Consider the following 25,839-nt stretch of genomic DNA (forward strand, 5'->3'; position numbering starts at 1 on the left):
TGATAGGACAGTGGTGGCGACCCTATGGCACGCGTGCCAAAGGCGGCAGTCGGAGCCCTCTCTGTGGGCACGCGTGCCATCGCCCCAGCCCTGCCTCCCCCTGTGGCCCCCTCCTCACCAGCAGCCACCCCAGAGGAGAAACGCTCCCAGACACGTCCCACGTGGAGCAGCGCAGCCAAGCACATGGCAGCCGGGCAGCAGGGACAAGAGTCTGCCCTCCTGTCCCATTGCTCGCAGTTGATGCTGTGGGGCATGGGCAGAGGGTGTGGCCACCATGGCACTGCTAGGCCTCTGGGTGATCTGTGGCGGGACAGGGAGGTGGTGGGTGGCCCTGCGGGCAGGCAGGGCAGGACAGGGGGGGGCGGAGCGGGAGGTGGGGGTGGGCCAGGGGGGCGGAGCGGGTTTTGGGCTCTCGGTCTCAAAAAGGGTTGCCATCACTGTGATAGGAGATTAAGAAAAACATGATTTCTAAATCTAAGATTGTGCCATGTTCCCAAAGCAATATTTTGCAGTGTGAAGAAAAACATTTGGATGCTTTTCGTAGGTGACATTAAAGACTGCCCTATTGCTATTCACATGAGTTAGGAAGCTGAAAAAAGTTATTTTAAAAACCAAATGTGATCTGGCTATTCTAAGTACTGAACTGAATTCAGATTATAGATGTGGGAAATGCAAAAAAAGTGGCTTTTGGAAAAAGGCTTCGGGGTTCTGCCTAAAATTAGAACCATGCTGTTCTAAAATGTTGTTTAGGAGAGTGGAAAAGAGAACAATGAGATTAAGAATCTGGTGTTTGCAAGAGGAAGTAGCAACAATAGAGGCTCCTAGTAGTTTTGGCTGGAATGTTAGAGATGTAAATCACAGCTGTCTCATGATTTTGCAGTACTTGCACAGCTGTGGGGCTCTGAAAACATCAAAGAAGTCTGCTGATACTTTGAGCAGAAAACATATGGACTCCACCACATGTAATAATTTGTCCCTCTTTTATAAGTTGGAGCCATGAACATTTTTTACAAAATACATTAAAGAATATATAAAGAACATACTGTATTCAATTGCAAAATAGGCACAAAGGAAAAGGCTTTTGTATTTAAAAAAATATTTTTGCCATGCACTAAAGAAAAAGTAATACTGTTCCTCAGTGTCAACAAGGAAATTGACATATCCAGAACAGAGGTATCAGCTTTGTTCCAAAAGTATACGGTGATATCTTACTTTTATTCCTTGCAGATCACTGCCACTTCTGGGCAATTCATAAGTGAATAATATTGTACAAAATAATGAAAATGAAAATAATTACATTCAGAGATTTGTCTTCCAATGTCCCCATTCCCATCCCTAGGATATTATCCAAATAGAAAGGGATTGATACTTCACTACAAGTTCATATAGTTTTATTCTTACAGAGAAAAGTGAATAACAAAATAGTATAGCCATTTCCTCCCTACTGAATATCTCAAATTAAAAAAAAGTATAATTAATTCTAGTCATGGTGCCTTAATGTAGTCAAAGACTTTGTGGTATGAACTTTCATGGACTATGTTATAGTTCATAAGATGTATGTTCCTTTGATAAGAGTAAATTTCATTTCATGCAAAAATTATCCATTTCATAATAAGTCATTTTATTTACTACACAAAATTTCAAATTTAAAAAAATCAAACAACGTTCTTCCATTTAATACAACTCTCCTAGATAACAAGGATTTTTCTTCTTATCTATTCATAAAGAAGAAATAAACTTTAATGCAACTGCTGCAATTTACATGCATCACATTAAGTGAAAAAGTGCTTTCATGATACTGATTATAATTTTGTCCAGATAATAATCAAATACTATAATTATGCCAAATGTTTTCACATCATGGAACAGATGTAAATGGTAATTCAACAAAAAAGACAATGGCAGGCAGGAGTGGAGAGAAAACCAAAAACTGAAGTGATAATGACTTTCTTGGCACCAGATATTCTTAAAACAATTATTATAGTAGATATTTTTCACTGGTGAGTTGGTTGGCATATGTTGCATAAGAACATTTTGTCCAGTCGTCGGGTGTGAAAGCTTAAATCTCCTAGCTATTTTGTGATTAAATATACCTCCGTAATTCTCTTGATGAGAGACGATCTCCTTGAAATCAGAAGTAACATATTGCACTCATTTTTGATGGTACTATTAGATTCCTGTGAAAATAGGAACATTACTGGGACATATTGGCAAGATGACCAGATATTTCTACTTTCGATGAAAGTGCAGGGAGGAAGGATTAGGGTTTTACCCTATGGATTTTTAATATTATAAGCCATCCAGAGTCACTATGTGTGTGAGTTGGGCGGCCATAAAATTGTGCTTAATAAAATTTGTGTTTAATAAAAATGTGACATAAACATATCCAAGATGGCAAATGCTAGGGAATTTCAGACACACAGGTCTGAAAGCAAAAAGGTAATTTAAAAGCCAAGGATGTATGAATGTAGTATTTACTTGCAACTCCATAAAGCAGCCTACCTTTTCAGGAATCGCATAGCTGCTGTTCACAGGTGTCACACCATCCAAGGAAATAGATGTATTTAAATAATGGGTTGAAGACAGTTTCTATTTTTGTGCTCTTATACATTTTGAAACATCTTTTCACTTCAGTCCAAAAAATCTTGCACCAAACTGTTACCTAATATATCTGCTGTTAAGAAAGGGGGAAAAAATATTTCTAGAAAATGTTATACTAAATATCCTACCTTTAAAAAAGTATCATCCATGGGGCATCTGGAGTATCTAAAGTGGCCTTCAAGGATATGGAACCTATAGCGCTCCAGATGTTGCTAACTACAAACCCCAGTAGTCCCAGGCAGCATGAACAATGGTGAGGGATCTTATGGGTTGAAGTTCAGTAAATACTTGGAAACTTCTAGTTCTTTTACTTCTATAATTCAGACTTCACTTTAAATCTGTTTTTACATAGGAGTTTTAGAACATACTGAGGAATGTTCTTTCAAGGATGCTTATCTTGCCTAGACTTCCCTCGTTTATAGTAGATAGTGTAATGGTACAGATTATTTCCTCTCTTGATGAACTCTGGTCAAAAACCAGACATGCTTGTGCCCAAGTGCCTAATGGTAACTTATCCAGGTTTAGCCTTCTAACCTTAATTATATGTGGAATGTGGAGAATGTTGTGTGCTGTTTTTCTTTATTAACGAGACAGTAAACCCCTGGCCACTTGCTTTTAGTATTTAATCGTTCTTTTTTACCATCAGTATTTGGTTTCACTAATGTAACATGATTGTTTAAAAATAGAAGTATGCCCTCAACATGTTTTGAATTATTATTACATTTGTTTATTTGCGTGCAATGTGCAAAAATTAAATACACTGGTATTATCTCCATGTGCAGTCATTTAAGACTATAATATCCTGTGTTCTGTTTTTAGGAAAAAGAACAGTGCTAAAATGTTAAAAGCAGTTTTGAAAAAAAGCAGAGATGGTGGAAAGGCAAACAAGAAGGAATCTGGTAGGATATTTTACTTTATTTAAACACATATCCCATATTATGAGCAATTAATTGCTAAATATTTTACAGTTGATGACAGGTGGAGAATTAGTGTACTTCAGCTATAACTCTTAGCTTCCCTTCTTCTTTCCTGCAGATTTAAAGTTCCTAGGAATTAAAGATTTCCCACTCTTGAAATAGATTGCAATGAGTGACTATTAGGTCCCTGAGGACTGTATAGGACTAGAGCAGGGGTCTCCAACCTTTCCAGCTTTGTGGACCTCCAGGGAGGGGGAAAGGGAATGGTTCTGCATAAGCAGCGGGCACGTGCGCTCACATGCAGCTCCACTTACACAAGCAGCTGGTGCGCGCACTCACCACTCCCACAAATTGAGCTATGCGCACTTGCCTGCCGCTTGCATGGCCTGATACAGGTCCCCAGCCTGGGGGTTGGGAACCCCTGGACTAGCGGGAATATCCTTTTAACTTGTCAATCCCAGAGTAATGGAAAGCTGGACATGGATATTCTTTGGAAAGTAAGAGAAAGGAAAGGAATTTTTTGCAGGTGCATCTTGATATGTAGGGCAAGGCTAATCACCTTTGTCAAGAGATGGAAGACATGAAACTTTCTGATGGTCCTTTGTCCTCAGATTGATGCTATCATTGGTCCTTGCTCTCCTGGTAAGATGTATTTTCGTTTATTCCTGACACCTCCCAGGAAAACAGAGAAATGTACTTTCTTGCAGGGAATTGAGAAACAAGCCTGTAGGTTAAAAGAGTGATGAGATACTGGATTTAATAATAACTCTAAAAGTTTCCCTTATGCAATTTCTCTTTAGAAAATAACTCCATGACTTAGCTCTTAAAGAAGAGAGCAGTGCCCATTTATTCCCTTCACACGATTATGTGTTTTTCATATGATTTACTTGATAAAGAATTCAGCCAGCTTCCTGAGAAAACTCCATGAAAAGAAGAAGGGATACCTAAACTTTAGGGTTGAATGGTGTGCAACAGTGAAGCAGTTGCGATGTTTTGATAAAACATATTTCATTTAGATTGGGGACATACCTCAGTAAGACTTGAGCCTTTTATGTTACCTACATTCTTATCCCATGGAATACATTGTCAATATGTGATTAATATCTGCTTCCAGTACATATGATTAATATGTTGGAGACTGAGAGGATCTGGTTTCAAATATCTAAGTTCATTTTATTAGCTCTTATCTTAATCTAAATTTTATAGGTATTAGCGCATTATGTTTTGTGAATTCTAGATATACAGGCCTCATACATGCAGTATGCCATCAGAAGCCCTAAAGTAATACCAAAATCATTTTCCTCAATCTCTGAAAGCTTCAGATAAGTTATAAAATAATAAAAGTTTATCTCAGTGATGCAATATGTAATATTTCTCATTCATTCATTCATTCATTCATTCTATTCCTGAAGCTACTCAAGGCATAAATTAAATATCATTTCACCTTCAGCTGGATAAAAATATTGTGAGAATAGTGGTGTACAAGGCCACAGCTATTAGGCTAAGGCTGACATTCATTTCTAAACACGAATCATTTTGTCTCAGATTTCCAGCTTAGTGTATAATGAAATTAGAGTTACAAACGTTTATCCAAAATGCCTTCTGTGAGCAAGACGTCTTTTCATTTTGAATGTAAAATGTAAAGTTCCCTAAACAAAGAACTTAAGCCAAGGGTAGGCAAAAAATTTTGACTTTTGCCTTCCTGCAATGCCTGAGAAACGCCTAGTGATACCATGACATCATTGCAACTATATTTTAGAAAAAAATGGATGAGTGCATTTTTTATTTCCTCTTCTGACGAATATAAGTTATAACTGGATCACATATAAGACTATAGCATCCCCATACTTGAAAGGCCCTTTTAAGGCCCTTTCTTGGCTAAATTAGTGGCATGCATACTGCAAAATGCCCCCCTTCCATGCTGCTACACAATAAGAGAAAATCCAAACCACATTGAAAAGGCTTCTGTCATTTGTCTGGCCCCAACCTTAATAAGTCATCCTTCAGCATAAATAAAGAAAATATACTAGAAAATCTTTGCTGTAAACATAGCAATTTATTTGCTGCTTGATAGCATGCTAAAAAGTTATTTTGATAAACAAGAAATTATTTTCTGGCTCATTGGTGACTCTTTGTTCAAATTGGACTGACTGGAACAGTTTGCATGAGTGACAGTATTAGATAAAACTCTATGGCAAGATTTAAACTCTCATCAGTCCCAATCAGCATGGCTAGTAGCAAAATTGAGATCTAAAACAGCTGAAGGGCAACAGTTAGCTGCCAGAAATCTGTAGTTTGATTTAATTGTATTTTTTTTTAAAAGTCAGACTCTTGCACACAAATAATGATATCAAACAGTCTTTAGTTTGTCTCATGTTAATTTGTTTTCCTTCACCTCCTCTGAATGTAGAGTTACTCTGCATCAGAGCCATTTTAAAGATTGCTGAGACTAGTTGATTTCCAAAAGGGGCAGGAATCATGACTGTTCTCTTCTGACCCAGAGCAAAATATAGCTGTTAAAAGTTTTATTCTGAAGCCTCCTGGGCAAAACTTCATTCTCTTATGTTGCTTCTTTCAATAAGAATGCTTTTTAAAATATTAAATCTTTACTGTTGAATATGTGGGAAAAGTAGCCCTTAGTAATAATGGGGTCCTGCAAAGAGAAGCAGCTGTGGGAATTGTCGCAAGAACATTTTAATGAGAAATTAAAGTGGGTACTCTTGACAGTGAGGGAAGTTGTAGATCAAAGTAAAACTACATCTGTTATATTATTGGTACTGTAGCTAAGACTAAAATACGCATTTGATATTGTTAATTAGATACAGATTAAAATGCCCATAAAGTGCTTCAGAATTTCCCCCCCCCCCAACAACTGGATACAGCTAGGTTGAAGAGTAAAATCTTGTAAACAAAAGTATATTGTCAGACAGAATAAGAAGAGAAGCAATGGTTTGTAAAAGTGTCAGAGAAAGATTTATAGTATGACATTTATCTGTGGTTTCATATCTCGGTTTGGCATCAAGCAAATTCTAGGCCTTTAAGATGCTGAAATAACACTCTAAGTCTGTCTTCTCTCTTGGAAACTCACTTCAAACCAGTTTGCCTCAGTTCAACCGTCCTCACAGGTTTGTTGTGGGGATAAAACATTGGAAAACCTCCCTGTAATAATAAATAATTCATCACATTTATATACTGCTTGATTCTCAGTGACTCTGGGTGGTTTACAAATTGCTAAAAACATTTTTTTTAAAAAAAGTAATACGAGAACACAGAGCAAAGAACCAAGATGGCTGAGAGGAGAACAAGGAAAAGGGAATAAAAGGACATCGGTTATGCTTACCAAAGGCCTGGGCAAAGAGCCAGGTCTTCAGAGCCCTTTGAAACAAGAGCAGGGTGGAGACCATTTATATCTCAGAAGAACCTCATTCCAGAGGTCTTGCACTCTTTCTGGGTTCCCAAAAGATGGCATTGTTTAATCAATGGAACCCAGAGTATGCCACCTCTGCTGGATTGAGTCAGCTGGACAGATATTATGGGAAACCGGCAATCCTCAAATAATTTCGTCCTATGCCATGTTGGGCTTTATAGGCAGACCAACACCTTGAATTGCACCTAGAAGCAAACTGACTGTCAGCTCTCCTAGGTAAACCAGACAGGAAATACGACTGCATGAAGTAATTCTACTTTACTGTAAGATTACATTAACAGACTCTCGCAAATCTGAAAATACAAACTTTCCACCCACCACTTTTAACTGCTTGACCCATTAGGACAGGGGTGTCAAACTGCCAGCCTGCAGGCCAGATGCGCCATGGTAAAACCGCGCCCACCTCATTGCCAGCCAGTTGAGAGTTTGACACCCCTGCATTAGGATATGTCCTTCCTAAGTTCTTTCTCTGACGGTTAAGACATTTGGGGCTTCTGTGTCTCTTGTCTGATTGTTTCCTAGGTAGTATCTCTTCCCCTTATTCCCCAGAGCCATCTATACATTCCATTACAATGGCAACCAGTGCAATTTGCAAAGCTGAGGTGTTCCGTGGGCATTCTAAGGCATACCTATTACTGCCTGCTTCGCTGAATTGTGGACCAGCTGCAGCTTCTGGGTGATGTTTAAAGGTAGCCCATGTACAGTACATTCAACCATAAAGTGACTTGGGCCTGAATGTGTGAATAAAGGCCTCCCCTCAATCTAAGAAAAGGCACAACTCACTGGACAAAATCCTACCACATAAAGCAGGACCTGTGAATCTAAGCAATCTCAAATTGCACGCCACTGCATTCCAAAAAGTTGGAATATCTTCAGATCTAGGTGATCCAATCCCCATGTCACTAGGTTTTGATAGGAGTTATTCAAAGATGGTTCTTCCCCATCTAATTCCACACAGCATCCAAGCTGTCCACTGTGCAGGGACAGAACCTATACAATGCCTTGAACAGGGTATGGACTATTAATAGGGTTTTGATATCTATGCCAGATGACTGCAATGAGTTGGAATTTTCTATATCTACTAGATGCTCAGCCAGAATATGGGAACCCTAACTGTAAATTGAACAAGTAAATATATGAAGAAGTCTGATTAAAACATATAATAGATGCGACTGACTTGAAGCCCCAGTTCCATTGAGATCTTGAAGTAGCTCAAAGTAGTAGAAAAGCCCAGTGGAGCAAATATGTTACGTACACAGTTTATTCACTATAAACCATGATTCCCATTAATCTAGTTTACTATTTCATGCAGGTATAACTACTAGCTGTGATGTATATTGTGGATAAATCCCATTGTAGTTTGTTTAGGCCACGGGTCGGCAACCCGCGGCTCCGGAGCCGCATACGGCTCTTTGAGCCATCTCCTGCGGCTCCGGAGCCGCCGCCTCCCCCCTCCCCCCTTCTTCCTCCTGCTGCCCTCCCCAGGCTTCAGTCCCGGCTGGGGCGGCAGGAACATCACTTCCTGGGCCATCGAGCCGGCCACGTGTCTGCCTGTGCCAGGCGGAAGTCCCGGCTGGGGCGGCGGCGGCATCTCTCCCTGGGCCGTCCCCTGGCCACTGAGTCAGCTATGCGTCTTTCCAGGCCGGGCTGGGCAGCAGTCCAGGCTGGGGCGGTGGCAGGAGGGCATTGCTTCCTGGGCCGTCCCCGGGCAGCTGAGCTGGCCATGCATCTCCTTGGTCCGGGCTGAGCAGCAGTCCCGGCTGGGGGGGGCGGCGGCGGGGGCATCGCTCCCTGGGCCGTCCCCAGGTCGCCAAGCTGGCCACACGTCTCCCCGCGCCGGGCTGGGGACATTCCTTCCTGGGCCATCCCCGGGCCGCCAAGCCGACCACGTGTCTGCCCGGGCCAGGTGGCAGACCTGGGTGGGGCGGCGCTTTCTGGGCCATCCCCAGGCCGCTGAATCGGTACGCGTCTCCCTAGGCTGGGCTGGGTGGCAGGGGGACATTGCTTCCTGTGCCGTCCCTGGGCCACTCACCCGGCCATATGTCTCCCTGGGCTGGGCAGGCTGCAGCAGGGGGGCATCACTTCCTGGGCCGTCCCCAGGCCGTTCCCTAGGCAGCCTAGCTCACCATGCATCTCCTCGGGCTGGTCCGTGGGGTCCCGGACACCTTTCAGCGACTTTTACCGCCTCCTGCCTCCCTCCCCTCCCTGCCCCTTTGGCGCCGTCTGCCTTTCTTTCTCTCTCTCTCTCCTCATCTGGAGAGAGGGGGGGGCAGAGGAAAGAGAGAAAGAGGGTGACTTGTTCGGGCAAAGAACCAGTGGGGGACAAGGCGAGCTAAGTCAAAAGACACGGAACTTTCGTGCTAGCTTCTCCCGAACCCTTGTTATCCCTGCCACAAACTCAGCTCATCCGCCCTCACTCTCTCCTCTCCTCTCCTCTCCTCTCTCTGCGGACGAGGCTGCTTGCTTCAAAAGGCTTGCTACCCGGGAGTCTGGCAGGCAGTAAGTCTGGATCGAAGTATTTTGTTGCTGTTGTTTTGCGCACGCATGGCGCTGGTTGGGAACAGAGCCAAGCAAGCTCTGTGGTTGGAAGTCCCTGCAGCTTAGGAGCCAGGATTTCCCCCCTCTCAGTCCCAAATCCCAAGCAGGATTCACCACTTTGGGATTGGAAGTGAGCTGCGAGGAGATGGTCTGTCTCTTTTCCTCCCCTGCTCCCTTCCGCGCCGGCTACTGAGGCTCCCTGCTGGGCGCAGTCGGCCTGAAGCGGAGGAGGGGGAGGAGCCTTTCAAAGCGTGACATTGCAGTGGATGGGACAGCCTTTCAGGAGGGTGCGGATGAACTGTAGCTCTCCAGATATTGCTAACATACAGCGTTTGCTGTCCCTGCAGCAGAATTGATGAGAGGTGCTGGCATTTCTCTTTGTCAGAATGTGGTGAATCCACATTGCCCATCACTAAAGGAGGAAGTTAAACGTTTTGGTAGGTGAACTGGTTCTGTTAGTAAAGGGGGGGGAGGTGAAGAGAAAAAGAGAGGGAGAGAGAGAGGAAAGAGGGAGGAAAGAAAGAGAAAGAGGAAAGAGGAAGAAAGAGAAAGGGAGAGGAAAGAGAGAGGGAGAGGGGAGAGAAAGGAAAGAAAGAGAAAGAGGGAGAAAGAGAAAGGGAGATGAAAGAAAGGGAGAGGGGGAGAGAGAAAAGAGGAAGTGAGAGGGGGAGAGAGAGGAAAGAGAAAGAGGAAAGGGAGAAAGGAAAGAAAGAGAAAGAGGAAGAAAGAAAGGGAGATGAAAGAAAGGGAGAGGGGGAGAGAGAGGAAAGAGAAAGGGAGGAAAGGGAGAAAGAGGAAAGGAAAGAGGAGAGAAAGGGAGAGGGGGAGAGAGGAAAGGAAAGAGGAAAGAGAAAGGGAGAAAGAGGAAAGGAGAGAAAGGAAGAAAGGATAGAAAGGGAGAAAGAGGAAAGAAAGAAAGGGAGAGGGAGAGGAAAGGGGGAGAGAGGAAAGAGGAAAAAGGGAGAAAGAGAGGAAAGAGAAAGGGAGAAGAAAGAGGAAAGAGAAAGGGAGGTAGAGGAAAGGGAGAGAGGAAAGGGAGGGGAAAGAGAAAGAGGGAGGGGGAGAGAGGAAAGAAAGGAAAGAGGAAAGAAAGAAAGCGAGAAAGAGAAAAGAGAAAGGGAGATGAAAGAAAGGGAGAGGGGGAGAGAGGAAAGAAATAGAAAGGGAGAAAGAGGAAAGAAAGAAAGGAAGAAAAGAGAAAGGGAAAGGAAAGAGAAAGAGGGGGAGGGGGAGAGAGAGGAAAGAGGAAAGGAAGGGAGAAAGAAAAGAGAAAGGGAGATGACAGAAGGTGAGGGAGAGGAAAGAAATAGAAAGAGGGAGACAGGAAAGAAAGGGAGAAAGGAAAAGAAGAAAGAGAAAAGAAAGGGAGAGGAAAGAAAGGGAGGGGAGAGAGGAAAGAGAGAGAAAGAGAAAGGGAGATGAAAGAGAGAGGAGGAGGAGAAAGAAATAGGAAAGAGAAAAGAGGAAAGGAAAGGAGAGGAGAAAGAAAAGAGAAAAGGGAGATGAAAGAAGGGGAGGGAGAGAGAGAGAGGGAAAGAAATAGAAAGGGGGAAAGGGAGAAAGGAAAAAAGAGAGAGAGGAAAGAAAGAAAAGAGGAAAGAGGGAGAAAGAGGAAAGGAAAGAGGAAAGAAAAGGAGAAAGAGAGGAAGGAAAGAGAAAGGGAGAGGGAGAGGAAAGGGGGAGAGAGTAAATAGAAAGAGGAAAGAGAGAAAGGAAAGAGAAAGGGAGAAGAAAGAGGAAAGAGAAAGGGAGGGAGAGGAAAGAAAGGGAGAGAAGAAAGAGGGAGAGGAAAGAGAGAAAGGGGGAAGCGCAAGTGCCTCTCTCTCTCTCTCTCTCTCTCTCTCTCTCTCTCTCTCTCTCTCTCTCTCTCTCTCTCTCTCTCTCTCACACACACACACACACACACACACACACACACACACAGGGAAGAAGACTAGCAGACCAAGGGCAGAAAGAGGGAGGGGGAGAGGGAGAGAGAGAGAGAGATCCTTTTGACATCTAAAATGAAGATAAGACTGCATATATCCATATATATATGGATATATGCAGTCTTATCTTCATTTTAGATATCCAAAGGGTTTTGCGGCTCCCTGTGTTTTGTTTTCAGTGGGAAACGGGTCCAAGTGGCTCTTTGAGTATTTTGGGTTGCCTACCCCTGGTTTAGGCTCAGCATAAAATACTAATTAGGTTTTTAGTATAAAGTCATTTAGGCTATATTAAATAAATAAAATAAACAAGATACTCAAACAATTCTTCAAGGATTACATTCCAATTTTGATGAGTTCAAAATTAAAGCAGCCCTGAAAATGATCTATTGATTGTGAGCCATCAAGTTGTTATCAACTTTTACTGGCCACGTAGATTGTCTCCAGGACAATCTGTCTCTGGCCTGTGTCCTTTGGAACTTCTAATAATGCATCCATTGCTGCTATGACTGTCTATCTTGCTGGTGGGCATCCTCTTTTTCTCATTCCTTCCTTCTTTATCAGCATTATGGGTTTACCCTATGAGGGTAGGTCTTTTTTATATATAATGCTTCCAAAATATGATAATCTGAGCCAGATCATTTGTGCCTCAAATGAAAACTCTGGATTGTTTTCTTGGGCATCCATAATATTCTGAAGAGTTTTCTCCTGTAACAGAATTCAAAACAATCAATACTCTATTTTGCTTCTTCAAAGTCCAAACCTCCTAATACCTTTCCAAAGAACCAGCAAATTACTGATTACTTATGCATAAGATTATGCATTGAATATGCATAAGATTCTAACCTCCTTAACAGAGATGTGAGTAATACAGTTCTCTAATGAGACAGGAGTTCCTTTCCAGAGTGATACAAAATGATCTAGGAGATAGTTTGTTTTCCTATGGAATGTTTATATTGCTATTTGCACAATACGATTTTTATACATTCGGATATAAATTCAGCTGTGTTCTATGAGGCATATTCCTGAACAAAATTGAAATGGAAAGTGCAGCCTTTCCTTAACAGTATTAAATGGATTGAATCAAGTAATAGTGATTGCATTTCTAACGTTGGAGCACCTTGTGAAAAAAACAACAGGAATTCTTTTGCTCCACCTGCACTCCTTTTGACAGATGGCTTAATATTATATAAATAAAGCACATGGTGCATCCAATTGGTTGAAGCAGACTTTTATCAGCAATTGTTACAATGACCTTCAAATTGTGCCATTCTACTCCCTACTATTTTTCAAACAAATAATAAATTATTGAGGTCCTGAATGCAAAAGAAAAGCTGAAGTAAAATGGATTATCTAAAGTTGATAATTTAACATATTTGCTGTTATCAAGTTGTCTTTGCTTTTAAATGGTTATAGAAAGGATCCAGCAACAGATAGATCCTCAATTGATAGAATGGATGTCAAATTAGCATGCTCAAAAGAAATCCCCTAGAGAAAAGGAAAAAAAGATAAAAAGCAAATGAATATGGGAAGAGTAGCACATAGCTGTTGAAAATAACACTTTATGGATTCCAGCTGCTTGGGGCTCAGTATTTTTTCAGGACCGGGTTTAGCTGCAGGATTACACTCTTAGAAATAAGGCAGTGCCAGACAATTTGTGACAGTTCAATGTATTACATAATTAAAAAGCCATTGTCTTCCATGTAGAGATCTCTAGTTGAGGCCAGAGTTATAATTCCTTCTTTTTTCTTTTTTCTTTTGGTGGTGGTGTGTGAACACAATAGCAATCTGAAACAGTAGTTATTAGTACTTCTGTGATGGGTCTCCAAGATTTTCAATTTTCAAAATCATAAACATCATTTTTGACAACTGAAAAGCTAAAACAGGCAAGCTACGTTGATGTGCATCATATAGGCCATATGTCACAGGCTTTTAATTTTCTGGCATGAAAAGTTCAGATCTGTTCATTGTAAATATTGGGCTTTTCTTCAAATCTTTTCAAGCTGCAATCTGATTTTTAGCATAATTTCATCAACAGTTTTTTTTTAAAAAAATTACTAAATATATGGATCTGTTTATGATTTAATCCTATTCCAGTTTTCAATAGTTGTTTATTATAAAACATTTAATACAGTAGCATTTCTACAGCACAGTTGGCATTATATAAACATATTACATACTCTAGGGCAGTGGTTCTCAACCTGTGGGTCGGGACCCCATTTGGGGTCGAATGACCATTTCACGTGGGTTGCCAAACAACGCAGTCCGCCATTTTTTTTCCCCTTTTCCTTAGCTGTGCTACTCCCTCTTGAATAGAGTCTAATTTTATTGGCTTTCAAAAGCCAATAGGAATTGTCCAGGCTGTCTCTGCCCTGCTGAGCCCGCCAAAAGTCCCATTCTGCAAACGGTGCTGCACCAGTTGAGTAGTCCTCGACTTATGACCGGTTCAGTAGTCCTCAACTTACGACCGGTTGGGGGTCGCGGCATTAAAAAGGTTGAGAACTACTGCTCTAGGGTTTTCTTTTTAAAAAAAGCTCTATACATTTTTAAGTATTAAAACCAGTGTTTTAGTTATTATTTCAAACTGGCATAAGGTACATATTTAACTATCTTTCTCTTAGATACAGTGTTTCTCAACCTTGACAATTTTAAGGCATGTGGACTTCAACTCCCAGAATTCCACAGCCAGCAATGCTGGCTGTGGAATTCTGGGAGTTGAAGTCCACATGCCTTAAAATTGTCAAGGTTGAGAAACACTGTCACTTAGAACCTATAGTTGTTGGGTTTTTTTAAAGTAACAGAGTTGGGGGAATTCTTGGGGCAATAAGCAGAATTTGAATGGGAAGAGGATGTTTCTATCCATATGTAATAATGAATAAAATAATCTAAAACTTAGGAAAAGGAAACAAGAATGAGTATATAGTATTAATAATAAAGCCAATCCAGTCCTTTAACATATTATTAAATCTAAATCTGTAGAAGCGTACTTGAATGTGCTCTATAACTTCTGCAACCCTGTTTTCTTTCTACTTATGTAAGCAGTACTCAGTTTACAACCATTTGTTTAGTGACCGTTTGAACTTGTAGTGGGACTGAAAAAAGTGATTTATGACCATTTTTTTACACTTATGACTGTTGCAGCACCCCCATGGTCACATGATTAAAATTCAGACGCTTGGCATGCAATTATGATGGTTGCAGTGTCGCAGGATCATGTGATGACTTTTTGCGACCTTTTGACAAAGTCAATGGGGAAGCCAGATTCACTTAACAAACGGGTTACTAACTTAACAACTTGGGCAAGAAAGATTGTAAAATAGGCAAAACTCACAATAACTGTCTTACTTAGCAATAGAAATTTTGGACTCAATTGTGGGTTGTGAGTTGAAGAGTTTCACTAGTTTGATTTCATCTAGTACTTTGTTATGAGATTAGAACTTTTAACATCTTAGAAGAGTCATAGCCTTTTCTCAGCTGCCCTTGCTTCATGTAGGACAATAAATCTGATTTTGCTATAGGAAATTTTGACTTATATACATTTTTCTTATATTTTTAATGATACTTTTATACTTTATATTATATGCCTTTTCTATCATGAGATGTAGCGCTGGCTATCAACTTGGCTGACTTCAAAAAAGATTTGGATCAATTCAGATTTGGGCCACTGGAAATCATCAAGCTATTAGTCTTGATGGTAGCAATAGCAATCACACTTAGACTGCTTCATAGTGCTTTTTACAGCCCTCTCTAAGCAGTTTGCAGTATCAGTGTATTGCCCCCAACCATCTGGGTCCTCATTGGAAGAATGGAAGTCTGAGTCAACTTTGAGCCAGTCAGGATTGAACTTCTAGCAGTGGACAGAGTTAGCCTGCAGTACTGCATTCTAACCACTGCACCACCATGTGCTCTTAAGTCTGGAAGACTAGCAGCTTCCTTGTGTACTTGATTGGACTGTGAGAACTAACCAGTGGATTAGATGGACAATAGGGGCCATCTAGCAGAACACGGGTTCTGTTCTTATGTCATTGGTCTCACAAAATAGTTAGTAATTCAGTACTCTATTCATAAATCTCTTTTCTAGTGAACTAGTTTTAAGTGTTTATTATAGTATTCTATTACTTTTGTTTATAGTATTCTTTTAATTTGATCCATTTTATTTCTATAAATCACCTAGAAAATATTTGTGTATCTTAATCTGAACTCTGTAGCCCTTTTACCAAAGAAATTATAAAATGCCGACCAATGCCTATATTAACAGTATTACAATTTGATGTTTATTAAAGCTTGGGCCCATTGATTCTCCAGCACTGGAGATGGAAAATCCACCAATGGGTTTAGATTGTATTCCTGCCCAATCAGATCAAGTCAGCCAAAGTTGCCACGCTCCACCGGTTCCCAGGTGGTAGGCGCGCTTGTGCGCTAAATCACTACCACCGATCAGCTGATAGGCGGCACAGGAGGGGGGAAGTTTAAAACAATTGGCTGAGTTTTTTCTAGTTCGGGAGACAGATTTAAAGCAAAAAGGGAGCTCTCTCAGCAGTCTTCTCTCTCGGAGCCCCCTGAAACAAGGCAGACGCAGCCATCGTTTTCGCGGTGGCCGCCATCTTGGACCACGTGGTCCCGGACTTCGGAAAGTTCCATTTATTGTGTTTGGAGGAGGGGGCTCCTTCCTCCTCAAAACGTTGTCCACTTCCCAAGAAGTGGATTATCTCAGGACAGGCGAAATTGGGTGGGCAGTCTTCTAGGAAGTACTGCAGATCCACCGTCACTAAGCAGGCAGTCATTTAGGGGGATGGCCGCCATCTTGTTTATGCAATCAGCTTCACTTTACATTAAGTCCTGACAATTCTTGGTGCTCGTTGTTGAGCTCTAATTGGTTTCCACTACAATTGTTTGATATTAAGATCTAATAGGTTGTTGTTATAGAGCAGTGGTTCTCAACCTTTCTAATACCGCGACCCCATAATACAATTCCCCATGTTGTGGTGACCCCCAACCACTTATACATCACTGGGTGCCAGGGGCATGGCCAAAGTAAAGGGGGAAAAAATGGCGGACAGCCTTGTTTGGTGACCCCCGTGAAATGGTCGTTCGACCCCAAATGGGGTCTCGACCCACAGGTTGAGAACCACTGTTATAGAGAATCCACAACAACCCAGATTCATTCCTTGGTTCACTACCTCTATTAGCTTTTTGCATACTTGGTGTCTCCTGGCTCGGTTCTGTTAGCACTGACCCATTGGATTTGAAATTTCTAATTCACTAACAAGTTTTCCTTGGGTTCCAGGCGTACCCCATCGTGCGCCTGTTCTTACCCATAACAGCCCTTCCCGGATTCCAGGCGTCCCCCATCGTACGTCTGTTCTTATCCATGCACAGATATAGCTGGGTTCCAGGCGTCCCCTATCGTGCGCCTGTTCTTATCCACACTGCTGACTTACCTGGATTCCAGGCGTCCCCATTAGTGCGCCTGTCCTTATCCAGTGTTTAATTCTCTCTGCATCTCAGGGGCCCCCTATCGTGTCCCTGCAGTATCAAAGAATGGAGGAGTCTATGTCAACCACACTCTACCATCCTCAGTGACTCCTTTGAATCCTAATCCTACTGGCCTGGTGAGCGCTGATAAGCCTGCAGCTAAAAGCAAGGACAAAACTACCAGCAAGGCTTCAAAGAGGTCAGAAAAGCAGGCTAGCCGGAGACACCAAGCTCTGGAAAAAGAGTTTTCCAAGGCACAGAAGAGGGCCGGGACAGAGGCCTCCCAAGTGGAAGAGTTGGCCTTGGACCTACCTTTAGGCCCCCCAACCTCCCCCCTGGGCATATGGTCAATGGGGGATTCATTCCATTCCCCAGCGCAGAGTGGAAGTGGCAGAATTCTGCCGGTTTCCCAAACCATGGCTTTACGGGCTCCTCATGGAATCCCAGAGGCGACATTCACTCCTACTGCGGCCAGTCTCCGACCAAACGAGCCCGTTCTCCTCCCTACGGAGGACCATCTCACCATATTGATAGCACAAGCGGTAGACCGCGCTCTTGATGCCAGGGCGTAAGCTTCTGGTTCAGGGACTGTCCCTCCTCCTACTATACACCACTCGGTCCCTCAGACCTATTATGCCCCATCTTCTCCGTCTGGGTCCACCTGCTCTGAGGGTTCTTCCCTTCAGGCACACGACACCGAACAGGGGATTCCAATGTCTGAGGAGGAGAATCCTACCCCAGAAGCCCCCTCATTCAGTGGTCTCTTCAATCCTTCTTTCTTTGTCACCTTGCTCCGCAAGGTCACATCCACAGCCCACCTAGGCCCACCTTCCACATCTACAACCACCATTTCCCCAGAATCGGAGGCGGATCCAAATTTCATCGAACTGGTGGCTGCTCAGTACCGCATCCCTTGTCCCTCCATGTTCTTGACTGCTATAAAGAAACAATGGACATCTCCCGCCTCCTTCCCTCTTCCAGGTAATACTGATAAAAAGTTATATAATGTGACTAAGGATTTTGGAGGAGGCACTGGAAGTGCCTGTGGTGGACGATCCATTCGGGCCCCTTGTATCTCCCACTGCAATTCCCGGGGATGTCTCTGAAGCCCTGAAAGCATAGGACCGTAAGTGCGAACTCACTTATTGCAGAACGCATCAGGCTGCTGCATGGGCTGTTAGGGCGGCCACCTCAGCATCTTTTTTCAATAGATCCACTCTCCGCTGGCTCAGGCAACTTCAGGCCCCCGTACCAGCGGAGGATATCCGTACACATCAGGATCTTAGCAAACTGGTGGCTGCCACAGAGTACGCGTCAGATGCCACCCTCCAGGCTGCCAGGTTTTCTTCCAGAGCTATGGCGTCTAACGTGACTGGTTGCCGGATGCTGTGGCTGAAGCACTGGCAGGCAGATGCCAAGTCTAAATGGCACCTCTCAGCTGCTCCATATCAAGGGGGTAAGTTGTTTGGGGATGCGTTAAATCCTTACTTAACTGAGAACAAGGATAAGCGCAAGGTCCTTAATCACCTCATTAAGAGACCAGACAAGCGGCAAAATTATTACCAAAGGCGACAGTCATTTCGCATAGGAGCTAGGTATAGTTGCTCCCAACCTATGTGTTCCTTTCTGCCCAGACAGGAGAGACAACCTGACAGACAGACAACCAGGCCTAGACAGCAATCTCAGGGCAAGTGGCTCTTTCACGGGAACAGCCGACCTTTCTGCTGATCCAGGGACTCTCTGGCGAGTCCTCCCATAGGGGACAGACTCTCCCTCTTCGCCCACCAGTGGGAGGCCATCACCATAGACACGTGGGTACTAAACACCGTACGTCACGGTCTGTTCCTAGAATTCATTTGCAGCCCTCCAGCTCGTTTTCTCTCTTGCCCCTACCCACGAAACCGAACAAAAAAGAAATTAATGAGGGAGGCCGTTCAACATTTGTTAAACATATGGGCCATAGAACCGGTACCCGTGGACCAGAGAGATCAGGGATTTTATTCTATCCTCTTTGTCGTTCCAAAAGCGTCAGGGGGATGGAGAGCCGTTGTAAATCTCAAAGGTCTGAATTTTCATCTGGCTTACCACAAATTCAAAATGCAAACACTCCGCTCCATCTTGGGAAGCATGAGAAAAGGGGACTTCCTCACATCTATCAACCTTACGGAAGCCTATCTTCATATCCCCATCTCTCTCGACCACCGCCGGTTTCTAAGGTTTGCATACAAGGGGAGCCATTTCCAATACAGGGCGCTCCCATTTGATCTCTCTTCGGCTCCCAGGGTCTTTACCAAAATCGTGGCGGTACTAGCAGCTCATTTACGAATGATACCAGTCAGAGTGCAATGTTACTTGGATGACATATTAATCCAGTCATCGTCCATCCAGTCCGCAAAGGTGGACCTCAAACTGGTGGTAACACTTCTCCAAGACCATGGGTTCTCCATAAATTTTCCAAAAAGTCACATGGTCCCCACAAACAGACTGTTGCATCTCGGGGCCATTATAGACACAGTGGAGTGTCGGGTGTACTTGTCTCAGGAACGCCGGTACAGCATAAGAGACTTCATCCTGAAATTACACGGGGGGCGATCAGTAACATTGGTCAGTCTTTCCCAACTGTTAGGCAAAATGATCTCAGCCATAGCAGTCATCCCCTGGTCCAGCCTTCACTCCAGGGAACTACAGTGGTTCATGCTCCCGTTTCAGAGACAGAACCTCAGTTCCTCCCAACGATGGACAAGTCTCCCACCACAGGTGGTGCATTCTCTCAGGTGGTGGCGATCAGCCACCAGAGGGTTATGTTTCAGGGAACCAGATCAGATACTGATAATTACAGACGCCAGTCTATTCGGCTGGGGAGCACACCTGCGTTCGCAGTGGGCTCAGAGCCGCTGGTCTCGCTCAGACCTGCGCCACAACATAAATTGGCTAGAACTAAGAGCCCTGCGTCACTTCCACAGTCTGGTGAAAGGGCATCACGTACTGGTCCTCACGGACAATGTGGCCACCAAGGCTCATGTGAACCGCCAAGGGGGCACCAAATCTTGGGTCTTACTGACCGAGTCGCTCTTACTGGGTTCTTGGGCAGAAGACAATCTGGCCTCCATCAGGGCCGATCATATTTCAGGGGAGGCGAACACCCAAGCCGACCTTCTGAGCAGAGCCACGGTGGATCACTCGGAGTGGCGCCTTCACCCGAGACTCTTCAGAGAGATCTGTCACTGTTTCGGCCTTCCACTTGTGGACCTCTGTGTCCCCGAACAATGCTCAGCTGTCTCAGTTCTTCTCCCGGTTTCTGTCTCCAGTGGTGGAGCAGACGGATGCTCTTTGGAGCCCATGGCCTCAGGGTCTGCTTTATGCATTCCCTCCTCTACCTCTTATTCTGGCGGTAATCCGCAAGCTTCTTCGGAAACGAGCGGAGATACTCCTAGTGGCCCCTTATTGGCCAAGGAGGCATTGGTTCGCCGATCTGATGAATCTCTCCATAGCAGACCCTTGGCGGATTCCTCCGGAACGGGTCTCTCTCAGTCAAGGGACCATCCTTCATTCGGACCCCTAATGGCTCCAGTTAGCCGTCTGGCACTTGAGAGTTCACTCTTAACGCAGGAGCTCTGCTCGCCAGGGGTCATTACTGTCATCCAGGCCTCTCATCGTCCTTCCACAAACCGGATATACGAGGCCATGTGGAAGAATTTCCAATCATGGTGCTCTGGCCGTCACTTATCACTCTCGGAACTCACGGTTCCACATATTCTGGACTATCTGTTACAGGGCCTAGAGAAGGACCTGGCCACAAACACGCTGTGCAGACAGGTTGCTGCTCTTTCCACGGTCCTCACCTGTGACTCGGTGGGGTCCTTGGGACATCATCCCTTAATTCGCTCTTTCCTTAAAGGGGCTTCTAATTCCAGGTCTCCTACGGTACAGGTACCCTTCATGGGAACTGCCACGGGTCCTTAGGGCTCTTATCAAGCTTCCCTTTGAGCCCCTGAGGATGTGCAACGTCCACTACCTGTCCCATAAGGTGGCATTCCTAGTGGCAAACACGTCGGCATGCCGTATTTCAGAATTGGCAGCACTTTCTACAAGGGATGACCTATGCATTTTTCACCAGGATAGGATGGTCCTTCGACTCGACCCTACTTTCATCCCAAAGGTTAACTCTCTGTTCCATAGGTCCCAGGAAATAGTGCTGCCGGATTTCTGCCCCAACCCATCGCATGCGCTGGAACGGCAGTGACATAGCCTGGATGTCCGCAGGGCACTTAGGTACTATATTTCGCGGACAGCGACATTCCGCAAATCAGAAGCCCTCTTTGTATCCTTCCATTCTTCCTCCAGGAGGCGGAAGGTTTCCTCTTCCACGATTGGCAGGTGGATCAGAGAGTGCATTGTGGAGGCATATCAAGCTGAGTCATTGCCGGCTCCACGAGAGGTCACGGCCCACTCTACACAGAGTGCAGCCACTTCTGCGGCATGGGCCACCCAGGCGTCCATTGAGGACGTCTGCAGGGCGGCTACATGGACTTCTCCATCTCCATTTATATAGCACTACAAAATTGATCGGTTTGCCTGGGCTGAGGCTTCTTTCGGTAGAAGAGTTCTCCAACAAGTTTTACATCAAAGTGCCACACTGGACCAGTCTACTACCCACCCTCAGGGACAGTAGGCTTTGGTATGTCCCATTGGTGGATTCTCCATCTCCAGTGCTGGAGAAGAGACATTGTCTTACCTGAATGCCTTTTCTCAGCACGGAGATGGAGAATACACTCCCACCCTTGTAGGTTCTCAGACCTAGGGTTAGTTAGTTAACTTTTTTTGTGAGCCACAACGTCTTGCAGTCAGTCAATTGCTACGTTCGCATCAAGACTGGGATCTCTATGGTCCAGGACGGGCGTGGCAACTTTGGCTGACTTGATCTGATTGAGCAGGAATACAGTCTAAACCCATTGGTGGATTCTCCATCTCCGTGCTGAGAAAAGGCGTTCAGGTAAGACAACGCCCCTTTTCTAAGATTAGATATTCCATTCTTTATTCCACAGATCATATATCAACTAATATGTTTTGGGTGTTTTGTATAGAATTGGCTTTATTTCAAATACTTAATATTTCGAATATTCAAGTATTTGAAATGCCTCTGAAATGGCTAACAGTTTGAGGCCATACTGGAATGGTCTGTATTTTAACAATACATGCTTTAATTGTATATATTGCCAAGGAGCTGCTTCAGGTAAATTATATTCAAAATGTAACTTCTAAAAAGATCATATTAACTCTCAGGTACCCTGGTGGTCAACTATTTGAAGAAAATGTGTGCATTTTGTACCGTGGCTATAGTAGGGTGTATCGATGGAAAGAATTCTTCTAAATTGTTGCTAGTATTTCCTGGTTCTTCATTGTTGGTTTAGAGCAGATGTAAAATAACAGTTCTTTGGGATTTCTATTTCATCTGTTCTTTCTTGTCTTTTTACTGCTTCTAAAAATAAAATGGCTCTTATGCTAGGCAACTAAATAGGATTTATTATCCACGGATGTACCAATTCTATAGAATTACATTCAGTGGGAAAATAAATTAGTTTTTTTTAAATTGGCGGCAGAATGTTTTGTGTCAATATATGCCTGGCTTAAATATATGGATAACATGTTTATTGAGAAAAGAGCCCTAGCATTGCTTACTGTATAAGTATAATGAAAGTGATACAGACATCTTTGCTACCTGCTGAATATCACAGTATGTCTGTTTTATTTAAGTAAAGCATCATGGAGATCACAAAGTTCCGTTAATGTGCATGCAAGATTTCTATTTTTTTAAATCTTCTGTAAAATTAGTTTTTGATAAAGATACAACAGAAATCCACGTGTTTCAGTTGAATGTCTCTTTTCATAACCTTAATATACAGGAAACATTGGACATGCACTCATATTTCCTCTATTCTCCTCAATACCAAGTCATTCTCTTGGTTTATCATTTCTATTTTCCTTTTAATTTTTAGTTCAGCCAATTTGTTTTCAATATACAGCAAAACATCCTTTTCCAAATCATTCTCTTGGCCTGTCATTTGTAGTTCTATTTTCTGTACTGAAAGTGTTGATATTGTAGCTACTAATATACGGCTCCATTCTTCAAAGATTTCCTTTAGTATTTCCAAAGTTATAACCTTTAGGGTCATTTTGTAAGTCCCAATATGAACTGACATCAAGAATAGGCTTGTCTCATTTTTCCTTCTGCTTAGAATCTTTAGTCCCTCTAGTGTCCAGTTTTCTAAAATGATCACTTATCTTTGTTATGGCATACAATGGCCAGCATAGCCAAAATAAATCTGTTTCCCACAAGAAGCTATTCTTTTATGATTTAATTCCAAATTTTTTTAGTAAAAGCCAATATTCCAATTTTATTTGGATCCTTAATTCATTTATAGCTGTATTAGATCAAAAGCTTATTTAAGGTTTGCTGTTTATTTCAAATTCTTTAAGTTCTTAAGTTTACAAGTAATGTTTCTTTTGTTTAAGCCTGCCCAATGAGAACTTTCAGCCTTGACATTCTAAAAATAGCTAATACCTTTAAGATGGTAAATAGGCAATTTCTGAAAGTGATTAGAAAGAGATGCTTGAAAACCTAGTGTCCTTTAAAATGTCCACTGCAACTGCAAGCAAGACGGCTGGTCCCCATTGTCTCCTGGTGCTCAAACCCATGGAAAACACAGTCCTGCAGTCTCCTCGTGAGGAGCAACTTTTCAGAGCAGACATGAGTGATGTCCCATTTTATCTGGAGAGGTTCCAAGGAATCAATCTACTCATTGGTTCCTTGATTTCTGCCTTGTCCTCAGCTGGTTGTCGGCAGCTCAATTAGGCATATCTCCTTCAGAAGTCTTAGTTTGTCATACATTTCTTAATGCTTTCGTATTGTTTTCTTTCTTCTCTTCCAATGCTCCTAAAGTCCTTTAATTACCTTTGCTTAAATTTGTCCTCTTTGTTATGCTGTTTCTTACACTTGGGGCTCTTTTCTATCTAATATATCAGTTACTTAGCTTTTTAAAAACATAGCATTTGCTTTTCTGTTTTTCATTCTAATTTCTTTCTGTTTTTCCCAAAATAAACCCAAATTTACTTTTAAGCAAGCAGCAGGGTATTGTGTTGCAAAACAGAATGCCTTGCTGGAATCAGAAAGCTTTAATCTGTTAATGAAAGTGCTAGTCCATTAAGCGAATTAGGTACTGGAATCGAAGAGAGTCATTTTTTATGTATATTTCATTTTTGTTTTCTCAGTAAGACACCGCTTTTTAGGTAGTTTTTAAGTCAGTCTTTTAGATTTTGAGATTTGTTAATCTTGTTTTTGTTAAATTTACACCAAGGTATTTGCCAATGTCTTTTTTCCCTTTTTAATTAGGTCTTGCTTGAAAACATTAATGAATTATAGAGGCAGAAAATACATCACTATGCTGATGTTATCTTATAGTTGGGCCAGGAATCTATTCCTAATCTCATTTCATGAATACATGAGTTTGGAATCATGTTTGATTACTCTGTAAGATGGTGTAAATCAGGCTGGATGTCAACATTGGCTCAAAAGAGAACAAAAATACAGCTTATATATCTTTACCTTACCCTCAGTTTTTTGTAACAGTCAGTGTCTTATCTACATTTTTCTAATCCACAGCATCTTATTTCATCATTTCACCAAGTACCCTTTTCATATTTCCATTAACATAATTCTATGAAATTCTGTAACCCTCTTACATAATTATTTTCATACTTCTTCAAGCAGTTCTACGTTCTTTTTTATGTCTACTTTATATTACTTCTGTTGAGATACTCATCTATCTTCTATTTTTTTCATACAAAATTTTGTTCTTTATCTTCCTATAGTCATTCTTTTTCATTATTTGGTTTCACCTTGTTCCTTTCCTTCCATGCCAGTTATTTATTTATTTATATTCCACCTTTACTATTTTTATAAATAACTCAAGGAGGCAAACACACACATTCTCCTTCTCCGCCTTACTAAGTTCCAGCTTTTATATTACCAAAGCTCATTTCCTTGTTCATGTACATCTTTAATTGCCTCATTTTTAATCAGAAACAATCCAGTTATATTTCTAGATTTATATTCATTATTTTGCCATATATCCAAATTAGTGGAATGATGATGACCATGAATTTTAGAGAGACTTGTTCTACTCAGACATTGTTCAGTCACCATTCTTATTCATATTTGGATGTCTGAATGGTCCTATCGTTTTTTCTGTCCTGGTTTATCTTGTTCCAGCTGTGTTATATAGCAGAATAATGTTTTCATCTGGATTGTATTTATTCACATCTTGAACTCCCCCCCCCCAAGTTCCTCAGTTATCACCATTCTATGGAACATAACCTGCAATTCTCATTGATCTTTGGATACTTACTTACTTATTCATTCATTCATTCATTCATTCATTCATTCACTCACTCACTCACACATACATACATAAATACATACATACATCCGGTATGTCGATGACACCTTCGTGGTGATTAAAAAACTAGACAAAATGGCTTTATGGATAAACTGAACTCCGTTTACCCGGACATCTGATTTACGGCAGAGGAGGAGAATTAAGGAGCCCTCGCCTTTCTAGATGTGTGGATTAAACGCCAACCCAATGGATCGCTGCATATAGTCGTCTATCGGAAGCCAACTCACACGGATAGGATGCTGCATTATAGAAGCAACCATCCGGTAGCACACAAGATTAGCTGCATTAAGACCTTATTTAAACGCGTTGGCTCACATTGCAACACGGACAGAGCTAGAATGGATGAAAAAAGTTACTCTACCATGTATGTAGATGTAACGGTTATCCGACGGAGTTTATTAAATGGCACAGCAGACCACAACGACCACGCGTTGACGCACAAGACAAGGCGACATGCACACAGCCCATACGAATGACCCTGCCTTACATCAACGGAGTAT

The 25,839-nt window shown here is 42.5% G+C and overlaps 1 protein-coding gene across 10 annotated transcripts in view; it reads left to right on the forward strand.

Annotated features, from left to right (window-relative positions):
* TANC1 (tetratricopeptide repeat, ankyrin repeat and coiled-coil containing 1) overlaps positions 1-25,839 on the forward strand; it is a 185,063-nt gene that overhangs the window by 70,864 nt on the left and 88,360 nt on the right. For 8 of the 10 annotated variants that reach the window (XM_039328411.1, XM_039328414.1, XM_039328409.1 and 5 more), the window contains exon 2: positions 3,421-3,500. The exons of the other annotated variants lie outside the window; for them this stretch is intronic. In XM_039328411.1, the coding sequence (XP_039184345.1) occupies positions 3,440-3,500 (61 nt within the window). In that variant the 5' untranslated portion in view covers positions 3,421-3,439. The remainder of the gene's footprint in view (positions 1-3,420; positions 3,501-25,839) is intronic. 10 annotated transcript variants of the gene reach the window in all.

This window comes from Crotalus tigris, unplaced genomic scaffold (assembly GCF_016545835.1).
Source record: "Crotalus tigris isolate CLP2741 ecotype Arizona unplaced genomic scaffold, ASM1654583v1 scf7180000024376.1991246, whole genome shotgun sequence".
NCBI classification, from domain to species: Eukaryota; Metazoa; Chordata; class Lepidosauria; order Squamata; family Viperidae; genus Crotalus; species Crotalus tigris.